Below are 17920 nucleotides of genomic sequence, written 5' to 3'. Positions count from 1 at the left end.
TAAGTATACTTTAGAAACAAATAAATGGAAGGTGCTAGGAAGATGGCTCATTTGGAAAAGTACTTGCACAGGGACTTGAGTTCAGATTCTCTAGCACCACAGAGGGAGGTAAAGACAGAAGATGCCTGGGTCTGGCTGGCTAGCTAGTTTAGCTCGGTCAGTAAACTCCAGGTTTAGCAAGAAACCTTGTTTCAAAAAATTAAATGGAAAGTAATTGTGAAAGACAACAGACATTAGACACTTAGCATCTACATGAAGGTGTACACACATGTGCATGTGTACTTGCATACATATGTGTGCCAACAGACATACAAACACATATGTATGCACAACATACACATGCAAAAAGAAAAATCAAGAAAGAACTGGAAGGTGCTAAGGAAGGAGCTCAGGTGGAGAATTACCTAGCATCCACAAAGCTCCGAGTTCAATCCCCAGCACTGATTGAAAAGGAAAGAAAGCGAATTGTCTTGAACCAACACGATTCCACCAATCAGGAAGGTTTGGGAAAGCTTGCTTCCAATCTCTTTCTCACCACAAGAAAAATTTTTAGAGCAGAGACTGGCCCTCAGCACTGCAATGAGACAGAAGGAAGGGCTTCTAACATTCCATTGCACAATAAGGAAGTTATGGCTGATGCTGGTTAGTTGAATATTTAAAAATATGAATGTTCCCAACATACAGGAATGTTAAATGACAAAGGAGATGGGTATGCAAATTAGCCTGATCTGATCATCACACATTGCACATATGTACTGGAAGGTCACTCTGTACCCCACAAGTATTATTATTATTATTATTATGTGTCAATTAGAGCTAAAAATGTTACATAAAAAGAGACTGGCATATGTCATTGGCCTAACATGTTGAATAACAATAGAACAAATTCTTGGGTCTGTTTTCCTTGGATGTTGATGTCTGCATCTCTCTGTGGGAGATGGATTCAGCCAGCTGTCTTAAGGATGCTGCTGGACTGTGTCAAGATAGACTAGGGACCATCCTCAGCCCATAACCTTGCATATTAGTTCACTTTCTTCTCCTTGCTGTGACAAAACGCCTGAAAAAAGCAACATAAGGCAGAAAGGATTTATTTCAGCTCACAGTTTTAGGATACAGTCTATCATGGTTGGGAGAACATGGTGGCATGAGAGGGAGGCAGCTGGTCACACTGCAGGTGCAGTGAGGAAGCAGAGTGATGATCTCTGGTGCTCAGCTCACTTTCTCCTGTTTGTTCAGTCTAGCACCACAGAATGGTGCTGTCTCCAGTGAGGGTGGGGTTCCACCTCAATTAACTTAATCTAGAAAATCCCTCATAGGCATGTCTCCTACGTGATGCTGGATGTGATCAAGTTGACAATTGAGATTACCATCACACCTTGCATGACTCATTTTTGCTCCCTATCTCAGGGACCTACTCAAATGAAGCACAGGCTTCTCTGCCTGCCCACTTCTTCGATGGTAAAACAAGGAAGCATCTACCTGTGAGGATCTTGGTTCAGACTGTGCTTGATCAGAAATGTGCACGTGTAATCAGAACAATGGCATTTTCTTTCAGAATATTTACAGTAGTCTGGCTGGGACGGTGTTGGCTGGAACTGCCCCTGCTGTGCCTAACTTAACGGGACTGTTTTTCTCCTGCTAACCTGATTGGTGATGTGGCCTTTTGCCTACTTTGGGAAGGACTTGGAACACTTGTGTCCCCCACAGATGCTACTGAGCCCTGCTGTGTCAAGTGCTTGATTTGGGGTAGGGACCAGGATGGCCATTCCGAGCAGAGCAAGGGGCAGTCCACAGTCAGAGTGCTGCTGTGTACAGGGGGAAGTTGTGGCATAGAGCAAGTTCTACACCCACTCTGTCCCATGGATGGACACCACTGCATCCTATGGGTTGCTCCTAGAATGAGTTTCAGATGCTCCTGAAGTCACTAAATCAACTCAAGAGCAGGGCTGGCTTCTGGCTACAGAGCCCATCTGGCCTCACCAAAAGATTCTTGTCACTGCCTACAAGGAATTGACAGTCTAGAAGGTGACCTGAGCAGAAGGCCCAAAGCATCCCTGCTTAATTGAAATTGAGACAGGGGTATGGCAGAATTTGTATGGTCATTATGTAATAGCACTTGGTGATTTAGAAAACAGCATCACACTGTCTCCTTTGCATCGGTGGAACTTGGAGCCTCTGTCCCCTGGAAATTGTGACTATATGTATGTGGTGCTCTCTGCTTTCATGACAGCCTCACTGTTCAATGCTACAGGGTAGGTGTTCTGTCTGGGGACAAATGGCCATCATAAGCATGTTGAGTATAGCTGAACCCTCTTGTGACCCTGGGAGGGGCTAATGGGTTCTATGCCAAGGAATGAAGCCGATATAGCTTAAAGGGCCATTTATTAGGTGTTTCATATGAATTTCAGTGCTAGCATGGCGAGAAGACCATGATTTATTTATTTCCACAGCAAAAGACTTCACTGATGCCAAAGTATTTTGAAATGGACTATGCGGCTGGTACTAAAGTAAAATAAAATTGAACATTTAAAGCCAAGAATGCCAGGAAGAAAGGCTGAGAATTATTGGAAAATAATACTGATAACTTTGAAAAATTGAGATATATGTATTTCAAGAGGTCATGAATCCCAAACAGATCAACAAAATGTGTATGTTCACAATGGAATATTATTTTACCTTGAAAAGGAAGGAAGTCCTATCACATGCTGAGTGACTTAAGGGTAAGCTGTATAATTCCATTTAGTGAGGTGCCTAGAGTAGCAGCTCCACTCGCAGGGACAGAAAGTAAAGGGTGGCTGCCTGGGGCAGGTCCTCCTCTATGAGGAGGCCTTTTCATCCCGAGTTCCCTTCTCATCTTTCCTCTAAGTAAAAGAGATCAACCAAACTCAGGCTCTGTCACACTCCACTTCGCATTGCTGCTGGAAGCATTAATCCTCAGGCATGAGGAGTCAGCCATGTGGGAAGGTCGCCAGGTGCTGGGTGTCTTTGAGGACACCGGGCCCTCCTCCTGGCATTCCTCTGTGCCAGGTAAGATGTGCTCAGAGTCATCCTGGCATGGGGAACACACTCACGCTGCTGACACTCCCAGCCTCCCTTGTTTCACACATGCACCCAGAATCCCCTGACCTGCAGGCAGGGCTGTTCTTTGTGATGCTGACACACCTGAGTGTATCTTCATCAGCCCAGGTCTTGCCCGCAGCAGGGGCTCAGGGAAACCCATGGAACTGAGCTGTGTGCTGGGCTGATCTCTTGGGACTAATACAGAGAACCCCCGTGGGGCAGCAATATTTCTTTCAGTAGTGAGTATCTGCCCAACAGTGTCACTGAATGGTGAGGTTGCTTTGGAGCTTACTGCTCTCCAAAGTTTTAAAGCCAAGCTCCTAACAACATTGCCTTCATGGTTCTCGATTCCTTAAGAAGTGGCCGAACTCTTTACTGGAGAAACTCCAAGGAGTTTACTCACATGCACACCCACCCCTTGAATGTCCATTTTATGTCAATAACCATTGTTTCTGGGTGGGAGAATTAGGATTGTTTTTCCCCTTGCTTTTGTCTTATCTTTCCTGCCTTGCTTAAATTTTAAGCTTTTAGCATAGACTACTTTAAATGAAAGTAATAAAATAATTATAAAGAAAAAAAAAAGGAATGACATTGACACACACATACAGAGAGTGAGAGAAAGAAAGAGAGAGGTACTGAACCCTTGAGAATTTTGCTTTCTAGCCAGTGGTAGAAAGTGGATTGGCTGCCTTGTGCTCACAAATTTGGCTAGGGCTTGGAGCCAATGGGTTAAGGATGGCACGTCTGACTCCTGTGGGCACACCTGTTCTCTCTCTCTTTCTCTATCTGACTCTCTCTGTGTGTCTGTCGCTCTCAAATAAGTAAGTAAGTAAATAAATAAATAAATAAACGGCCATACTTTAACAAGTGCTAACCATACATAATGATAAGTACCCAGACTTCTCTGTTTTTCACTCATAGAAGCCAGCTGACATCATTATAAATAGGCTTCTCATTAGATGACTTTGGCCTACCATAGGCTGATATAACTTGAATGTATGTAGACAGGCTGAGCCATACAGGCTATTGGGTAGGAGGGCATTTTGACTTAGGTTATTTCAATGGGTGTATTAGCACATTACCCTGTTGTAAGCCCTAAGTAGCATCTGTGCTTCTTCTTATAGAAGCCAAAGCCATAGAGAGCCTTGAGCCAGCTAGGGCCAGATTAGTGAAGAAATATAACTGTCTCATTATAACAAGAGTTCCAATAGCATGTGACGGTGATGTAGGGCAGAGTGTTTTTTTCCTGCATGCCACAAAGGCTCCAAGTCTGTATTTCAGATGCTCTATCCTCTCTGTCCTGCTGTAGCTGCCATCAGCCCTATCTGAGTTCTCAACCCCATTTCATAGTGGAGCTCTGTAGGACACAGACCTGGTGTTGGAGACGAAGGTGTCGGATGATTCTCAGGGAAATCTGTTGCACTCGTGGAACCTTGATCTGCTTTGGGAGAGAGGCAGCAGGGCTGGAGTACAGTCCCAGCAAGGGGCGACCTTGCAGGGTTTTCCTAGATTAGAACGAGGGAAACACACCTTTCATCCCCATGTGAACCAGGCATTGGGTGTAGCTGATTTCTACAAGGGGTATGTCCTTGGAGGAGCTGCAGACTAGGGGGCTCAGCTGCAGTTTCTATCAGAACGTCTCTCTCCCAAAAACCTGAAGGATGGACGCTCTGTGTTGTGGGGCTCTCTGGCAGCACACCTGCTATATTCTGTCTGTTTCTAGTGCTCATCCACCAGTCCAACAACCGCCCACCGAGTTTCTCAGCATCTTGAAGATTCTACCTAGCCTGGCTCTTTCTCACTGGGCTGTCATGGAGGGAAGCTCTTCCCTTCTTCCTAGTCATACTGCTTCAGTCACTGATGGTAGCTGGGTGCTGAGTCATCTTAGTGTCCATTGCTTGCTTCTACCTAGGCTGACAGAATCCAGCTCCAATCACCAACTTCCAATCCAGGTGCAGGAGAGACTGGACTTAGTAGATCATCAGGAAGAGCTGAACTGCCAGTTAGTTTTATTATCTGGGCAACTGTGTCCAAGATCAGGCATGGCCAGATGCTATTCATGATTTTTATACTAACAGATAGTAACTTCAGGAAGACTGAAAGGCATTGAAAGAACATCTTGATGAAAGGTGATGCTGGTCATATTAAAACTGAAATGTGTGTTTTAAAGCCTTTTTTTTTTTTTGGTCTTTCAAGGTAGAGTCTCACTCTAGCCCAGGCTGACCTGGAATTCACTATGTAGTCTCAGGTGGCCTTGAACTGATGGCAGTCCTTCTACCTCTGCCTCCTGAGTGCTGGGATTAAAGGTGTGCACCACCATGCCCGGCTAAAGCATTTTTTAAATCCTGCACACTGTCTTGTTCATGACAGGCATGGAAGTTGGCACTTGGATAGCAGTCCACGGTTTAAAGAAGTCAGTGCAGCACCAGGCTGGGGCCTGGGGAAAGGCATTTCACCTAGTTCTTCAAGTTCTTCATCTGAAACGGAGGACAGCGCACTAAATCACTTCAAAAGGTTCTGGCATCTCCATGAGCCCATGAGGTGATCTATGGTATGCAGTGAAACTTTGGCAGCACTCTTTTGATACAAATGCTTGTATGATGAACCATTTTATTACAGCACGATTGTGTCCTTATTAATTCAGCAGACATATTGTGTCCCAGGGTCCAGTGAGACTAAATGGAGTGTCAAGATGAATAAAGTATAGACTGGAGACAATTGACCATAAAAGCAGGACCATGAACATCTTCATAAGAAGCACAAGCACTAGCTGTTTTTTCCCCCTGTTATTGCTTTGTTTTTACATTCCGTTTTGGGGGTGAAACTCAAAAAGAAGAAATCACATTGCTGGTTGGGCACACTGAATATAATTTCATGGATGAAGTGACACTCTATATTGTATCCAGGACTTGGGGTGAAGTAGAGAATTTGAGATGTGGGCACAATGCTGAGACAGATCGGGTGAGGAGGTAACAAGTGGTGCTGGGCAGTTTGCTCATGGGTGAGGCTGGAACACAAGAACATGTGAGGAGTACTGGGTGACAGGGATGGAAGGTAGTTTGGGAACTGCAAACATAAAAACAGTTGTTTGGGTCCAGAGGCTCTGAGACCACTGTTCTAGAATTGGGAGATTTATTAACAGCTTTGAGGGGGGTCTTTTAGACTAAGTGGGCAAAGGGGAAGGTAAGGGATCAGAGAATTGACTGCTGAGGCTCAGGGCACTGCACTTTGGAGAGGGAAGAAAAGCATAGAGTGTATGAGCTGGGCAGGAATGGAGTGCAATACAGAAAGAGAGAAGGAAAGAGAGAGAGAGAGAAGAGAGAGGAGAGAAGAAATAAAGAGGGAAAGAGAGGGAGCCTGTGGTTGCAGGTGTGCAATGCTAAAGGCACCAGTGTGAAGAGGAACCAAGTATGAGCTGAGAGATAAGTATAGAAAGGAGGAAAAAAGGGAGAGGTAAGAGAGGGGGCTAGAGAAGGAGGGGAAGAGTGGAGAGAGAGAGGGAGAGAGAGACAGAAAGAGAGAGAGAGGGAGGGAGGGAGAGAGAGAGAGAGAGAAGAGAAGAGAAGAGAAGAGAAGAGAAGAGAAGAGAAGAGAAGAGAAGAGAAGAGAATGGGGGAGGTCCCTAAATAAATAGAATAAAAGCCTGAGGTAGAGGTAGAAAAGTACAAAGACAGAGAGATACAGAGACAGATGAAAATATATACATACCCGTGTCAGAGGAAAATGAGCAAGGGGAATGGCAGCAGGTCTTTTATGTCTGTGCCCTTTGGGCATGGGGGACTGGCCAGTGAGAGGGGCCCTTGTGGGGGCATGGGGACCAGTGCTTGGGCAGACAGGTTGGCTGGATTCCCCATGGAGAGGGTGGAGAGAGTGGGTCCTTTGAAGGAAGACTTCAGTTTAGCCATTTGGGGTGGAGTGGAGGACTAGCTACACAGTGCTTGAATACCTAGATTGTTTCTGTTAAGAAGATAAGGTGGTAGATAGGTTTCTGGACAACGAATGATAAAAATTACTTTAGTCTTTTTTCTTCCGATAATAATCCAAGGCTCCTTTCTTTTGTAGCCTCTATTATGTTACCAAGCCTTTGTACCTTTCTAGTTTCAGAGTTTCCTATGAAGAGTGCTTTCACTTTCCTTGCACAGAGACTCCTTCTGGTCACTCACTGTGCTTAATTTTCCTTTTAAACTTAGTTGTTCTAAAATCTTTGTTCATTCAAATACTGCTTACCTTGCAATCTGTTTCTATCAACTACTCTTGTTTTTGGACTATGGTTCACATTTTCTTAATTCTTCATGTGTCTGGAATGGTTTGTAGTGTATACTATATTATGATATGTTGTAAGGAATCTATTCTACAGATTTTTGAATTTTCCTCTGGCAGGTGTTAACTTTCTGGAAGGTGTTGTTGACCTTGTTAGGCTTGACTTTATTGGAGCTGCTTTATTGCAGGTGTAACCTTTAGTCCTAAGAACAGATGTGACTCTTCTTGCTAAGGCAAGGAGGGATTTTATGGGACCTCAGTTGATGAATACACTCATCATGAGTTTATTCTCCCTGGTTCTTAAAGCACTGCAGAGCTACCTAATTCTGTGATCTCTGAGCTCTCTTTAGCCTTCAGCCTGTCAGCAGACACTGCTGGCTTTTGCTATTATCTGGCCTAGGATCCTTGGGGGACTCTCATGCTAATTTCTAAGCCTTTTTGTCAGCTCTGGTAGCCTGTTCCCTAGGCTCTTAAACTTTACTAAATGGCATTCTTTTTAAATAAATTTTTTTGGGCTAGAGAGATGGCTTAGCAGTTAAGCACTTGCCTGTGAAGCCTAAGGACCCCGGTTCAAGGCTCAATTCACCAGGTCCCACGTAAGCCAGATGCACAAGGTAGTGCATTCATCTGGAGTTTGTTTGCAGTGGCTGGAGGCCCTGGCATGCCTATTCTCTATCTACCTGTCTCTTTCTCTCTCTTTCTGTCACTGTCAAACAAAAAAAAAAAAAATTAAAAAGAATGTTTATATTTATTTAGGGGAAAGAGAGAGGGGGGGGATGAATGGGTACACCAGGGCCTCTTGCCTCTGTAAATGAACTCCAGACGTATGCAGCACTTTGTGCATCTGACTTTATGTGGGTATTGGAGAATCAAACCCAGACAGGCAGACTTTGAAAGCAAATGCTTTTAATTGCTGAGCCATCTCTCCAGTCCAGATGATATATTTTTTAATGAAGCATTTCATTATATTGGTGGATCATAATTAAATCATTTAACTCCCTAACAGTTTTTCTTTAGGTTGATTCCCAGTTTTCACTATCATAAATATAGTTGCAATGAACATGTTTGTGTCTATATAGCATCTGACCTTCCAATTAATTGTGACAGGCAGAATTATGGTGCTAAATGCACAAAATTGTTATGACCTGAAGTGTGAGAATGATGCTGTAGGGTGCCACTTAAGGCTTGAAATGAATTTGACTCATTTGATTTCAACAGGTTCTGTTATTTATCCAGTAGTCCATTCTGGATAATCAAGAACCACACAGGGTCCAAGGTAAAAGGTCCTCTAGGTGCTGTTTTGGTTGTTTGACATTAGAGTTTTCCTTGTAGACATTTTATTACCGTCAGCTCCTTCCATCTGTTGAGCTCTCTTGCATCATCAGAACTTACAAAAAATATCCTTGGGCAATGACTCCTTCTGCATTTTATTCCTCATTCTGGACCTTTGCAATTTGGACCTCAACATTAGAAGGCTAGCAAGAAAGTGATGGCTTGCTAAGTGCATGTGTCTACAATTCTCCTGGCCTCCATTTCCTTCTAGCCCACACACTGCCTCTCCACGGGATTCCCTGGTATAATGCAGGTGGCTACTTTCCACCAACTTTGTGACACAGAGCAAAGCCCACACACTGCTGTCTGTAGGCAGAGGCAATCCCTCTGAACTCTACTGTGGAAGCCACAGGTCTTAGTCACAGGGTTAGGAAGTCATAGGCAGGGCAGTAGCTACCGCCCGACTGAGTTTGTGTGATTCACTGTTGATTTCTAATGACTGTCTTCACAGGGCTTTGAATAAAGCAGCTCGGCTTGTTCAGTGCCCCCAGCAGGCTAGAGTGCTCTAGGCAGCCAGTCCTCAGGTTCCCCTGCCCACCCCTTCTCCCTGAGTGACCCTTAGGTTCTCAGCCTCTGATCTGCAGCCACACACCTGAATAAACTTAGGTTAAGCTGAAGAGTCCTTGGGTGCCTCCAACTGCAGTTAAGGTGTAATTGCTGGTGTGTTACAAACCATTTGATGTCCAAACCCCATCTGTCACCAGGGCTAACCAGGAAGGCCGGTGGAGGGCAGGTGCCGTAAGATCCCTACTTTTTAACGTATCCAAGTTATTGCGAACGGGTATTTGTTTTTCCTTCTTCTACTCTAATTGATGCAGCTGTTGCCCAGCCTCATCTGCATTAAGCTAAATATTATGTCTTTGTAATGTTTTTGATCTTCATTAATTATAGTTCAGGAAAGCTGACTAGGGCAACCTGCCTCTTTAATATAAACAAGATTAATTGCACGGTTCCTGCAGAAAATGAACTACCAGCAGTTTTAACAAAAAATGTTTGTCTTTAAGCAGCCTTTGGATAAAAAAAATTAAAACTGTTACAGGAAGTGCTGAAGCTGCCAAATTACCATGCCCGCAAGCCTCGCCCTCATTATCAGACTAAATGAACGCACACACCCCTGCACTTTCATCCTGCTCCAGGCCCAAGGACAAGAAAGGCGGGATTGAAAAAAAAAAGGGCCTTTATTCAAAGAAGTGTCTCTGAAGTCTGGAATGCACCCTGGTGTTTGAAGACAAGATTTATACCTGACACCTTTCCTTAAGCTCATTGTTGGGACTCGCCTGTTTTCAAATCAACCGCAGACGGCGGCTGGAGGTGCTTCAGCTTCTAACGACCATAATCTAAGACAAATACTGAGGAATTGCTATCACTTTCATTAACAACCAGGAGCTATTCCTTCCTTCAGTGGGAAGCTGCAGAGCAGGCAAATGCCCTCCACGGGCTGTGGTGGGGGTGTACAGGGGAGGGTAGCTGAAGGCAGGGCCAGAGGGTGGGAACAGAAGGATCAGCTAGAGAACCAGTGCAATTTTCTGTGATGTAGAAACCTTAAAGCCAGGAGCCAGCAGTGCACTTAGATTGCGTTCCAGCCTGAGGCCTCTGCAGGACAGCTTCTGCGAGAACACCTGACATACATGGTGGCCCAGGAGTCCTCACAGCCCAAGGGAGACTTTCAGATTGTTTGGGACTCTGGAGTATTAGGCCATTTGGAAGGATGAATAGGGAGAGTGGGCTGTTCCTGCTTCAGGATATCTGGAAAAAAGCACAGGGCTAAGGTAGAACAGTTTGACACTATGGGAGCCCCGTCCACATATTATTGCAATACCAACTTCCCTTGGGGAGTCCACCTGAAATGGCTTCTGGGGCTGTTAGCAGAAGCAATTGGAGTTGGGACCCATGAAGAATGAAGGTTGTGCTTGTTCCCAAGGTCATGCCTGGAAAATGGGTTGCAGCCAGGAAACAATTGTGTCAACTGCAGCATTCTGTGGCTTCCATGAATTTCTGACTTTGACTCTGGGAACATTCTAGAACAGTCCCTGATGGCATGTATGTATGAATGTGTGTGGGTGGTGGGGGCTTGGAAACAGAGGAAGCCTGGCCCCACTGAAACTAACAAGGCCACAGCAAAACCAATTTGTTTGGTGGTGTGGCTAGTGGAACACTGGTTTGGGTCTTGGAGACTTGTGTAGCCAGGTGGATGAAGAGATGATACTGAAGACTTGTGTTCCCAGATGGTGAGGCTTTCAGAAAGGAACCAGAGTTCCTTATTTTTGTGAAGCAGAAGACTCAGTGGGCTGAGTCTGGAGGGATGGCACAATGGAGAATGCCACTCCCCTCAGCTAGTATCAGAGTCTCAAGAGGCAAGTGGGATGGCAGGGGACAAGCCTTGGCCAGAGAAGATAAGACATAGTGCTCCTAGATGGACAGAGACTATCTTGAGGAGTTCTCTATGCTCTGGCAACGAGGGCTCCTGGCCCTCCATAAACACAACATTGCTTAGTTTTTTTATGATGTTCAAAATCAATGCCCACTTGACTCATATTTTCAGATTTCCAATGGGTCTGCCTCCTATGGCAGTTACAGGGCTGAAGGGAAGAGGAACTCCACACACATTTGGGGTCTCTGGGCAGGATTGAATGCCCAGAAAGTGGCTGCAGGTGCCCATGCATGGCTATTGTGGCCAGCAGAATTGCAATGGGAGCCAGTCTTTCTATAGAGAATGTCTGTCAGGCCAGGTATGTGTAGGGCATTCAGGAGCTTGTTGGTAGCACTTGCTAACAAGAAGAATCTGTGTCATCCCCCACCCTGACTACTGGACTGTTCATTCCATAGCAACCAAAGCCTACATCATATATGCTTACACATATCTGAAGGAAATAAAATATCTATAAACCAACATTACATAAGCGTCTGCATTCTATCCCATGTTTTACAGAGCTGTGCCATTAAAGAAATGCTAGTCTTGACTCACTTCCTTGATGTCACTACACTTTTGGGGGTCTACTGGTGATTAAGGGCAACACAGCAGCTGGGCATCTGGTAGTACAAGTGCAAAATGGTTGGGGGATGGCTTGGCCTGGGCAATTGTCACCCCAAGTCCTTTTGGGCTACAGTGGCTCTCTAGAACACTACAATAAATAGTTCTCATGGTTGCAATTCATTGTTTCTAGGATTTTATTTGACACTGTCCTAGAACATGAACAGCAAAGGTACCTTAGAAGTTTTTGGGGGTATCAGGTTGTGTTCATAAGAAGAGGCTGATAATGAAGGCCTTTATGGGCTAGCTACTATGTTCCTTTAAAATACTAGAGGTCAGGACTTCCCCAACCCAGGTTTGAGTCACTCAACCTATTTGCTGTCATCAAGGACATGAGGAGCCACGCAAGGTAGGGTTCTTGGCTCCATGCTCTATCAATAAACCGACACAGACACTAATCCCCACCATACAAGCACGGCCACTAATGCAGTCCATTGTTTCACAGTGTCCTGATTATAAAAATAATATGTAACAATTGCAGAAAGATTTAGATTTGTAAAAATACAAAGAAGTGTAAAAATCACCTCTAGTTCTACCATCTGAAATACTGAGATTTTTGGAATTATTCTTTCATTATATAGTCACATATATACATATACATGTATGTATGTATACATATACATTTCATTATATGAACACATACATACATATACATGTATCTATATTTGGACATCATATTGTATCCCTCCCCCTCAATCATTTCAAAGACACTTCCCTTTTTTCATGAGATGGTCTTCAGGAACATGGATGTATGCTGCTCTACTACATGAAGTACCATGAATATTTAGTCCCCTATCCCATGGCTGAATATTCAGGGTTTTTTTCTAATTGCTTTCGCTATAATAATTATATATATAATTATAATAATTAATGTCACAATGCAAGTAAATCACATAACGTAATGAATTTAAGTTATTTTTTTCAGAAGAGAGTCATAGTGATGGAATTGTTGGGTAACAGTGTGTAAACAACCGCAGTCTAACCCCTACACATTTGCAGGTGGATGGGTTTGGCTTGTCCAGTCTGCACTAGGCAAATTCTGTGGAATGGCCACTGCAATGGAGTTCTAAAGCCCCTGGCTGGGTTTTACAGGCCCAGAGAAGAAAGCAAGTAAGATTTAAAGTGAAAGAACTAAGAAACCCATTTAAGGGGAATAGGGACATAGCACATCCTTTCTCTAAATACTTAGAAGGGACATTCTCATTTATAGAAATAACAGTTACAGAAAAGGGCCACCATCCCTGCCTGCAGGCTAACTGCCTTAGCCGATGTCCCATGCCAGTGAGGCTGATGCAGAGGATTAAGAACAGCTCTGGTGTCCTCCCTCATCCCTCCTGGGTGCTGTCCCCTACCCATCCCTGCTCCTCTTTCGAGGCAGATGGAACTCCCAGGTTCTGGTTCTCGCAGAACCTGCTTCTGACCTGCCATGGCATCTCCCTGGGAGAGTGAGGTTCCCTAACACCAAAGTCCCTCTTGTGGTTGGGATGTGCACTGGGAATGCCTGGAGCAGAGGGGACACAGAGAGGGACAAGCTAAGTTTTTCATGCATCTCTCATCAATGATACTTGAATACCAGACATCGGATTTGCATGTCAAAGGAATAAATACCTGTTGGTTATGGAGATTCCAAAAGATACATGAATTTATATTAAATGAGCACTCATTGGCAGACTCTTCTAGGAGGTGGAACAGAAAAGGCTCCCAGCACCACAGAGGTTTTGGTGTTATAATTTCTTGTCCAAAGCTCTATGGTCAAATTGAACTCCCTCTCATGCTCTGGGACCAGCTCAGAGAGTGGGGAGAAGTCCAACCATTTCTTGGAGTAGATAAGGAGCCTACTGCTTCGTGCTAACAGCCCTCAAGCTGAAAGCAGCTGGCTGGTCCAGCAGTGTGATTAGACCAGTTCTCATTTGCCAAGTTAATAGTTGTAAGAAAACTCCAGCTGGCTTGGAGAAATCATCATATGTCAGATGTGTCCTGAGTTATTTCTCCCAGCATGTCTTTCAGAATATAACAGTTTAGACAAAATCCTGGGGAAAGTATCTCCCTGTGCAAACCAAGAGAAATGTCTGTACATCTGAGTGGGAATGTGAGCTGCTGGAGCTTTCTAAAACACCATTGCTGAGAGGCACTAGTTCCCCAGAGCATTTCAACGTACTAACCAAAGTTGACTCTCAGGAGACTCTCATCACGTAGGGGGATTTGCTGTGCTGGCTTCACAGATAAAGAAATTGAGGACTGGGCTAGGGACACAGCTCAGTGTCAATGTGCTTGTAGCATGCACAAGGACCTGATTTTCTTTCATCCCCAACACTGCAAAAGGAAGGAGACTTGAATACTAAAACAATTGTTTTAAGTTTGCACAACCACTAGTGAGGAAAAGAGCCTCTTTTCCTAGGCCAGTATTTACTTGTTTGGTGACATTCTCATGTTTGTCTGTATGACACCATAATGCAAACACCTCTTAGGGCCATACATAGTACCAGGCTGTCAAAGACACTTGGCAAAGTGATGCTGGATTAAAAACACAAATCCATAGATCTTCCCTCTTCAATGGGTTTGTTAAAGATCTATAAACAAGAGATCTAGGGGAAATCCTAGGGATGTAGGATAATGAAAGAGTCTCCCAGAGGGTCTAGGGAAAGCATTGCCCATTGTCTTATTTGTTAGTGATTTCAGTATCAACTGAATAGAACAAATTCCTGTGGGTCTGCATGTCAGTGAGGGGTGTTGACTGCCACTTGCATATCCTCCATCAGGGCATTTGAGAGCTTACAAGACCCTGATACCCATAACTTGGATCACTTGACCAAGTAGGTGAGTCTAAACATAAAGAGACATTCTAGCTTTGCAAAGTTGCATTGTAGTTTTACATTATTGTCTTGTCTGATGTTCTATGCAAATGTAAAATGGCTGCTGCTAGCAGAGCAAAGCAAAACAAAATGAGCCTCAAGTTCACAGGAGCTGAGAGGAAAAAAATCCATTTCACCTTATGCAGATGATCTAAAATATAAGATTTAAGGATAAAAATGCAAGAGAACCATTTTAAATTAATTTTTAAAATCTGAGGTCACTGTAGATTTGCCTGTAGTTATGACAGACTGATTCCTTGAGTCCCCTGTCACCACTGGGTTCATGCTGTAAAATCATAGTGTGATAGGACTATACAGTCTCATGATGACATCAATATACCCAAGATAGAGAGCAGTTACCAAATGATGTTTCAGAGAAATGTCATGATCTAGGGGAATGAGGAGCTCTTTCACTAGAATGACCCTGAGGACCCCACAGGATGTTGCAGCTAATTTCTGTGATTTCTAGGCTGAGGGCCTGATGGACAACCTGACCCAATTACCTGAATCCTGTAAGGGAAGGTGATCCTCTGCCCGTCTGAAAAGAGATGAGCAGAAGGAGAAAATTGAGAGCTTGCTCTCAGAAGCCTACGCAGTTGCAGATCAGCAGTGGAGTGGGAGGTGAGCAGAGCTCAGCTCCAGTTTGGCTCAGTTTAGCCCATCATAGCCCAGCATAATCTCAGCCCAGTCTCAGCTCAGCCAAGCTCAGCTCAAGCCCCGCCCTAGCTCCATCTGCGACCAATCACTTCCCAAATTGTTTTCCTTGGCTAGTAGCTGAGGTACTACAATGGTTGTGGCTGAAGAACTGATTGACCTCAAGTTCACGTTCCTGAGGCACCGAGTTCTTCATGTAATGAAGTTTAATTAATTTAAATGTAATTTTAACAGATGTATGTGGCTGGTGGCTACCTTAATGAACAGCTCAGATAAGGTCTTTCAGATCCCTCCCTCCCACCTCTCAGATGTTCTAATTATAAACATCAAGGTTGACCAGATACATGCTATCAGATTACTCCTGGGAACACTGGTTTTGAGATGATGAACTTTCCTAAGGTCCTGCTATTGATCTTGTGCTGCAGCCAGAAGCCAACCCGATCACCTGTTTCTAGACCAAATCACAGTCCCTGTGATGGGGAGGAATGGACATGGAGCTGTCTACCCTTCCTTTAACAGAAGAAAAAACTCAAAATATAGAAAATAAGAGGCTGAGTGATGGCTTAGTGATTTCGGTGCTTAACCTGTAAAGCCTAAGGACCGATTCCCCAGTACCCACATAAAGAAGATGCATAAGGTGGTACATGAGTCTGGAGTTTGTTTGCAGTGGCTGGAGGCCCTGGTGCACCCACTCTTTCTATTTGTCTCATCCTCCCTCTATTGCTTAAATAAATAAATAAAATATTTTAAAATTAAAAATTAAGAGCAGATATTCAGGGTGAGGAAAGCCAGTGCTTTTAAAAGTATATTTTATTTTTATTTATTTATTTGAAAGAGAAAGAGGGGGAAAGAGAGAAGGAGAAAGGAAGGGAGAGGAAAGAAGACAGAAAAATGCTCCAGGGCTCCTAGCCACTGCAAACAAACTCTAGACACATGCGCCACTATGTGCATCTGGCTTATATGGGTACTAGGAAATTGAATCTGGGTCCTTAGGCTTCACAGGCAAGCACCTTAAAAGCTAAGCCATCTGTCCAGCCTTAAAGCCAGTACTTTTGGAAAAGAAAACTGGTACATCAGTTCTAGAAAGAATGAATATTGGGGCTGGAGAGATAGCTTAGCGGTTAAGCGCTTGCCTGTGAAGCCTAAGGACCCCGGTTTGAGGCTCGATTCCCCAGGACCCATGTTAGCCAGATGCACAAGGGGGTGCATGCATCTGGCGTTCGTTTGCAGTGGCTGGAAGCCCTGGCACGCCCATTCTCTCTGTCTACCTGTCTATTTCTGTATCTCTTTCTCTCTCTCTCTCTCTCTCTCTCTCTCTCTGTCTCTCAAATAAATACATAAAGATAAAATATTTTTTAAAAAAAGAATGAATGTTGAAGATAAGTTCACAGGAGAGCTCACTCAGGTCTAGGAAGTGGCCGAGTTGGGTGTAGTTGGCACAGGCATGTAGTGCTAGTATTCTGGAGGCTGAGGAAAGAGAATTGCAAGTTCAAGGCCTGCTTGGGCTAAAGAGTGAGTTCAAGGCCAGCCTGGGCAACTTAGTGATGCTATAAACACAATAAAAAGTAAAAAGGGGGCTGAGGATATAACTCGGTGGTAAAGCACTTGCTGTCTGGCATTGCAAGGCTCTTGATTCAATTGCTAATACTGCATAAAACAACCAAGAACACTTCACACAAAATCTTGGAAAAAAACTCAGCAAACTGTGCACTATGACAAAAACATACATAACCACAACACATTTAGAATAATGAAAACTTCATTCCTTTTAGTTTAATTAACTCCCATGAAGTTCAGCTTAACATTAGTTTTTTTTTATCATAAAATATAGCTTTATCTTCTGTACCACAACCTGCCTATATTACAAGAGATTCCTAAATATGTATTCTTTATTTAATATTACCCCCTTAAAAACTGTATTAAGTCAGAAAATATAGGGTAGTGGTCTTTTCTCCAGAGTTTCCAAAGATTCTCTTTTAATGATAATAAACATTTAATTTGTTCTCAAGTCTAGGAAGAGAAAGAAATTGCAAGCAAGAAAGTTCTTACATGCCATTAGGGATGGTTTTTCCTGAGCCCACAAATTCCCGGGAATTGGGGTCTTTCCTCTTACCTTTGGGCGTGCATGCATCTCCTCCATTCCCATCTCAGGTACTGCTGCAGTGGAGGCCTGTGGCCCCTCTGAGGGTGTTTGATGCTAGGTAGGTGTGGCTGCACAGCAGTTGGCAGGGGAAGAGAGGGAGGCTGAGGTTTTATCACATCACAGAGGAAACCCAAGATGGAGGCCTTTCATGTGCACAGTCTCCTCCCCGCTTCAGATTCATTTCCCCCTCCACAGTTTCCTTCTATACCCCCTTACCCTGTAGGCAAATACACATTTCCTGAAAACTGGAAAAACCAGGTACTATCAACCTCAAATCAGTGCTAATTAAGTTTGGTTATAGAATTCAGGTCCAATTCCCTTATCTGTGAATGACATCTTCCACCTTCCAAGGGGAAGGGACTCTTAATGTGCACCATGAAAACATCTGACATCATCATATCCTTGGAGCTAATGAAGTTTATGGCCCTGAGCTTCTGATAAGAAATCCATTAGCACATTAAGGTATTTTGATCAGGCTAACTTTGAAGCAGTCTTCTCAACCTTAACATGCCCTGCCCACCCCTGTCATGCCATATATTAAATTCCAAACAATCAAAGATTTATCTCTGTTAGTTTAGAAAATTTTTT

At 43.9% G+C, this 17920-nt stretch overlaps 1 protein-coding gene across 4 annotated transcripts in view; it reads right to left on the bottom strand.

Annotated features, from left to right (window-relative positions):
* Positions 1-17920, bottom strand: part of Edar (ectodysplasin A receptor) — an 86193-nt gene that overhangs the window by 42319 nt on the left and 25954 nt on the right. The window contains exon 1 of one of the 4 annotated variants that reach the window (XM_045146675.1): positions 17303-17331. The exons of the other annotated variants lie outside the window; for them this stretch is intronic. Within the exon in view, the coding sequence (XP_045002610.1) occupies positions 17303-17329 (27 nt within the window). The 5' untranslated portion in view covers positions 17330-17331. Of the gene's footprint in view, positions 1-17302; positions 17332-17920 lie in introns of those variants that run through there. 4 annotated transcript variants of the gene reach the window in all.

The sequence above is a fragment of the Jaculus jaculus genome, chromosome 4 (assembly GCF_020740685.1).
Source record: "Jaculus jaculus isolate mJacJac1 chromosome 4, mJacJac1.mat.Y.cur, whole genome shotgun sequence".
Classification (NCBI taxonomy): Eukaryota; Metazoa; Chordata; class Mammalia; order Rodentia; family Dipodidae; genus Jaculus; species Jaculus jaculus.
This window is presented reverse-complemented; position numbering and strand designations above follow the sequence as displayed.